Here is a 5,830-nt window from a genome sequence, read left to right as displayed (position 1 = left end):
TCCATCCATCCATCCATCCATCCATCCATCCATCCATCCATCCATCCATCCATCCATCCATCCATCCATCCATCCATCCATCCATCCATGTTCTTTACACCCTTGTCCCTTATTGGGTCAGGAGGAGCTGGTGCCTCTCCAGCTAACGTTCCGGGCGAGAGACGGGGTCACCCTGAACAGGTCGCCAGTCGGCTAATCAGATATTTCTTATTTAGTGACATAATCAATAGTCTGCATAGAACTGCTAAATATTTTTGTTATTTATGAAAATCAGGGTTTAATCATATACATTCAAAACAACCCATACATCATTATTGTATAACACATCTGTCATCTCTCCCTGCTCTTCCTGAAGCTCTAATATTAATGTCTGGATTTTCTTTGATCAGTCGTTTCATTTCTTCTTGGTTTCCTCTCTGAGCCTTTTCAAACATTTTATTGGTGTAGAAACTTCCTCCATTTTCCTCAACCATTCTATTGATCTTATCCATCAGTTTACTGACTTGATCAGGATCCTCGACTTCATTGTCAAAAACATGATATTTATCTTTAAATTTCTCCAACACAGAGCACTGACTGATGATCTGTTTTAGAGGTTGGGATGTTTCTAACAGGTTTTCTATTTTAATGTTTTTCTTGTTCAGCTCATCTCCATGAGTAAACAGCACCATGGTGTAATTGGCTGCTTCTTCTCCAAACAGTTTCTGAATTATTTCAATGTTTCTTTTGTCTTCATTAGTGAATTTGTTTGGTTGGAGCACCATCAGGAACACATGAGGACCAGGATCCGCCATGCTGATGCATTTAGCGATTTCTTTCTTAACCTCTTTATTACTTTTACGTGTCTCAAAGAAATCTGGAGTATCAAACACAGTCCAATTTAAACCATTAAAATCATTGGTTTCCTTCTGACACAATAATGTCACAGAGGAAAGAGAAAGACTAGACTCAAAAGCTTTCCTCTGTAAAATGGTGTTTCCTGCTGAACTTTTGCCGACTCCAGTTTTTCCGAGAAGAACAATCCTGAAATCTGGCTTGTCTTCAGCTGCTGGAGAATTAGAAAACAACAATAAACTGAGAACAATTTTTATTCAGATAGATGCCAGTTAAAATGAAAGAATTCTAAAAACAATAATAAAAGGAAAGGAAGAATAATAATTTTTCTTTTAAACTTTGCTAATTATCCTCACGTAAGAAAATGTTTTTCAGTTTTAGTGTACATTTCCTAAAGAAACTAATATTGTAATTAGGTAATGACAAATTTGCTAGGTGATAAATTGTCCACTGTTCTGCACAGTGGGTAGAGCTGTTGCCTTGCAGCAAGATGGTTCTGGGTTCGATTCTATTTTTATTTGTTAGATCTGAACTAAGTTATTGCAAAATTTTTAATTCCCTCTCATGAGGTCATTATTTTGTTAATTTGAATAGATTATTGCCAATAATTTATTGGTGTACTGATATGTTGATTTAATTGATTCAGTATATATTATTGTAGTAACATTTTACAAACAAGTTTAAAGAACAAACTACACAATAAAAAAATGCTGGGTTATTTTCATAACCCAATTTCTGGGTTGAAGCTGTTGGGTCCTAGGTTGGGTTAGTTTGACCAAATATTGGGGCGAAATTCATAACTCAAAAGTTGGGTCAGAAATTTACCGGACTCCTGTATAGGATTAAGATTACAAGCAATTTCATAAGTTAAAGCGAAGTGTTGTCAAAATAATTAATTTATTATATCTAATAACTTTTTAATTCCACTCCATGTCGAAGGAAATTGGAGTGAACTAATTTTTCTTCTTCACGGGTTTTCAGCAGAGCTTTTAGCTAAACATTACATTTATACACAAAAAGGAGAATGTGTCTATGAACTGAGAGGGGATGATTTGACATGGCTAACATAATAACCACAACCAGTAATAAATAAAAAATGGTCTTTGAACCATTTTTCAAACAATTGATTTTAACAGTTCAACAAACAAGCAAACTTCAACTAACCATGACCTCAACCAGGTTCCAGTTCTTCTCACCAGGAATATTTATATTATATGCAAAGGCATCTGACACACCAGAGGATATGTGTGTATTTTGTGCTATTTAAAAATAACATAAAACTCAGCAGCTTATAATGAAGAAAGCAACCATGTTTAAAAAAGATTCACACATACACTTGTTTCCAGACTAAGACCATATATCCATAAAGAGCTCTTCATCAAAATAGTGCATCAAAGTATGAAAAACAGAGAATTTCACTTGTTCATCAAATTATTAATCAATATTTTCAGCAAAGTATTGTCTCACTTGTATTATATCATAATAAAAACTTTTTGTCTCACTTGTATTATATCATAATAAAAACTTTACAGCTTTAACACCTTCAAAGTGTAACTTTATGTCAGTTAACATAACACAAAATTTGACTCCAAGCCCATTCATGGCATCATTTAAAAGCAGGAACTATAAAGGTACAAATTAATTCTTTTTGTAAACAAATCACATGTAACTATAATAATAATAGTAATAATTCTTATCATTATTGTTGTTGTTAATATTAATCTTATTTCTTTTATATATTGTTTGTAACACTAAGAACTTTTTGTGTGAATCTTTTTATCTGTTGCTGTTCTTACACCTAAATTATCCTTTTGCATGACAAGAAAGACAATTTCTATTCTATTCTATTCTCTTCTATTCTATAGGCTAATATTATTATACAGGTTTGACTGAATAAATTAAGTCTTATAATAATTTCACATGTTGAACATTTTTCCTCTGTGTTCCCTGAAGAATCATCAAACCTGAACATATTGGAGTTAATCTGCTGATGTGACCTCGTTTGCTTTTTCACAGAGAATGTAAATGCCTCTCAGGTAACATGCATCTTATGCATATTAACTGATTGATACCTGATGAATTTACACCTATATGAAGCAAAAAAGGAGAAACTTTATTGTTTATGTCCAAATGATTTTTTTTTCCACATCATGTTAGTTGTGTTTTCTGTTACTTTATGAGACTGAAAGTGGTTCACTTTCATCATATAAGTTTAAACAAGTTTTCAAAAAAAAAAAGAAAGAAAAGCATTGGATTTAATGCTCTGTAGTTAAATAACTAAGCAGCAACCCTCCCGACCCCACTAAGAGACAAGGGTGTACAGAAAATAGATAGATAGATGGATAATTAAATAACACTTACTGTAGTAAGATTTCCATGAACCTCCACCTGTAGACGCCGTCTTGCCACTGTGTTTTACAAACATCACTGGGGGCATGCCAAATCTTAAAATTACAAAAAATAAATAAATAAAAAATAATAATAATAATGAAGAAACTACAGTCAATATTTATGAAACCTATTGATTAAAATCTATTTTCAGAGAAGCTTGTATCTGACTGAAACAGTTAAAATAAACTATGTCTTTCTGCTGAATCAAAGTTTTAGTTTAAAATATTTCAGAAGAAAGTTAATAAGATAAAAATCCCAGAAATTACAAAAATGTATTTAAGACATACAGGCTGACAAAAAGCAGGTTTATCATCTTCTGCTCAAACCTGCTGATGTTTGTTATTAGCATATTAAAACAAGTTGAAAGCCTTTTCTTAAAACATCATGACTGGTGTGGAAACACTTTAACATAAGTACAGTAAATGTGTTTGTGCTCTGAGCAATAAAACACTACTTTACGTTTTAGCTAAACCAACTTAAACTCTACTTTTAAATACAGAAAATTATGAAACTTAATTCTGTTTCTCTAGAAGTTTTTGCATTAAAAAAGAGGATCCTGAACATGAATATTTTTCTGACTTGATTGTATCACAACAATCTACAGCAAAAGTTTTGTTTTAATATTAAAGTTATGACAACAAAACTGAAGCAATCAAATAACTGTTTTATTATGTTGAAATTTAGATTAATTACAAAGCATGTTTGGAAATCATTTAATAAGGGTAATATTTATTCACACTGACTTTTTCCTCTAAATTTTAACTCAATTTCCAGTAAGTTATTAATTACATGATCAAATCATAATTTATTCAGTGACCTCTAACTCGATTAATCTCTTATCTAAACCAGTTGATGATGTTGTTTAATATTCTGCTGCCCAGTTTGTAAACTCTGAGTGTTAATTTACAAATCCACCACAATAACAGAGACCCTATGTTATAAATTATCTGAGAAATCTGCCTAGAGTCATTGAAAATAAAGTAACATTCAGAAGATACTAACCCAGACTCTCCCTTATAAAACCGACATCCTCCACCTGAGATTGAATCTATTTTATCCAGCAGATCCTGGACCTGCTTCCTGTTTTCCATCCTCTGGTTGTTGAACACATGATACATCCCACTGCAGCTCTTCAGCAGTTTCTGCACGTTTTCATCTCTTTGTACAAACTGATGAACATTAATGCCTGTTTCTTTCTCCAGTCGGTCTCCGTAGGTGAACAGGATCATGGTGAACTTGGAAACCTCTGGACCCAGAATCTCCTGCAGCTTCTTCAATCCTCTCTTCTCCTGTTCAGTGAATCTTCCCAGCTGGATGGTGAGCAGAAAAACATGAGGACCAGGAGAGCTCAGCTCCACAGCTCTCTGGATCTCAGCTTTCACTTCTTCTGGAGGAAGAACAGAGCTGGAGAGTCCAGGAGTATCGACCACATAGACTCTACGAGAGAAAACTTCTCCTTCTGCCTTCTTGCTGCTCCGAGTCAGAGGAACCAGACTGAGTTCAGAGTTAAACTCCTCTTTTCCCAGGATGGTGTTTCCTGCTGAGCTCTTCCCGACTCTTTCCTGACCCACCAGCACCAATCTGAGGTCTGAAAACAACACAGTAGTTCAGGAGATAGCAGAGCAACACTTATCCTCTGACATTATTACAGGAAACAGACGTTAGGGAACAGATTTAACAGCATTACAGCCATGTTTAATAAAATGTGTTGTCTCAGAATATGATGTCTTTTCAGCCAATCTCCTGTTTGTGAAGTGACATAAGAAATCTTATCACAGATATTAGCTGGGAAACATAAATTAATTAATTAGCTCCAAAGTCATCATACACAACTGGCTGACAGATGGGGAGAAACAGGTGGGGGAGAGGCAGCGTTACATTACATATAACTGGAGAAGACTGGACACTGTCCCCATCTCATTAAAAAAGTTATAACAACTAAATTTTCAATAATTTTGAATTGACATCTTTTGAAATATATTGTCCATCTGTGAACTAGAAACCATTCCACACCTAATAGAGACTGAAAATGTGTAAATACCATAAAATGAGTCACAGACGATTTTTAAACTTTCAATTTATTTACATGTTAGAAAATGGATAAAGTAGCAATGATTCATGTTTTTCTTGCTCACAGAAATTTGAATGAATTTAGCTACATATGACACTAATTCACTGCCAATGCCCAGTGATAACTAGAAACAGCCTTCAGAACCAGGAGGCGGGTCTTTGTGCTGTCAATCACAATCTCGTGTGGCACCTCTTGTTTTCCTCCCGTCCTTCTTCTCTGCTACCGTTGCAGCTTTCCCCGTCAGCAGATCTTATTATGAATGCTCAGACTAGTTAGCATGGCCACCAATGATGGCTTATAAACTGTTTTCCTGTAAGTTGTTTCTCCTCCATTAGTACATTTAGCAGCGAGTACATGAAGTTGATTGACAACGCTAACCCACTTCCTGGCTCTGATTTGTTGTTTTCAGTTAGGAGCGATGCATTTGTTCAGACAGCAATAGTAGCTCAGGTAGAAAGTGAAGATCGATGTTTTCACATGTTATTACAACATGATGTAACAAACTGTCACAACATGGTGACAGTTTTAACGAAT

General features: G+C 34.5%; 2 protein-coding genes across 2 annotated transcripts; both read right to left on the bottom strand.

Moving 5' to 3' along the window:
• Window positions 1-201: 201 nt before the first annotated feature.
• Window positions 202-1,085, bottom strand: LOC103132048 (GTPase IMAP family member 4-like; the record flags this gene model as incomplete). The annotated part of the gene is made up of 1 exon (XM_016667118.1): window positions 202-1,085. A coding segment is annotated over one exon (774 nt), but the record flags the coding sequence as incomplete, so codon positions are not given.
• A 2,969-nt stretch (window positions 1,086-4,054) lies between these two features.
• On the bottom strand, window positions 4,055-4,820 carry LOC107835001 (GTPase IMAP family member 4-like; the record flags this gene model as incomplete). The annotated part of the gene is made up of 1 exon (XM_016667116.1): window positions 4,055-4,820. A coding segment is annotated over one exon (759 nt), but the record flags the coding sequence as incomplete, so codon positions are not given.
• Window positions 4,821-5,830: the final 1,010 nt, after the last annotated feature.

Source organism: Poecilia formosa, unplaced genomic scaffold (genome assembly GCF_000485575.1).
Source record: "Poecilia formosa unplaced genomic scaffold, Poecilia_formosa-5.1.2 Scaffold909, whole genome shotgun sequence".
In the NCBI taxonomy this organism is placed as follows: Eukaryota; Metazoa; Chordata; class Actinopteri; order Cyprinodontiformes; family Poeciliidae; genus Poecilia; species Poecilia formosa.
Note: the sequence above shows the minus strand (reverse complement) of the source record. Positions and strands in the feature narration are given on the sequence as shown.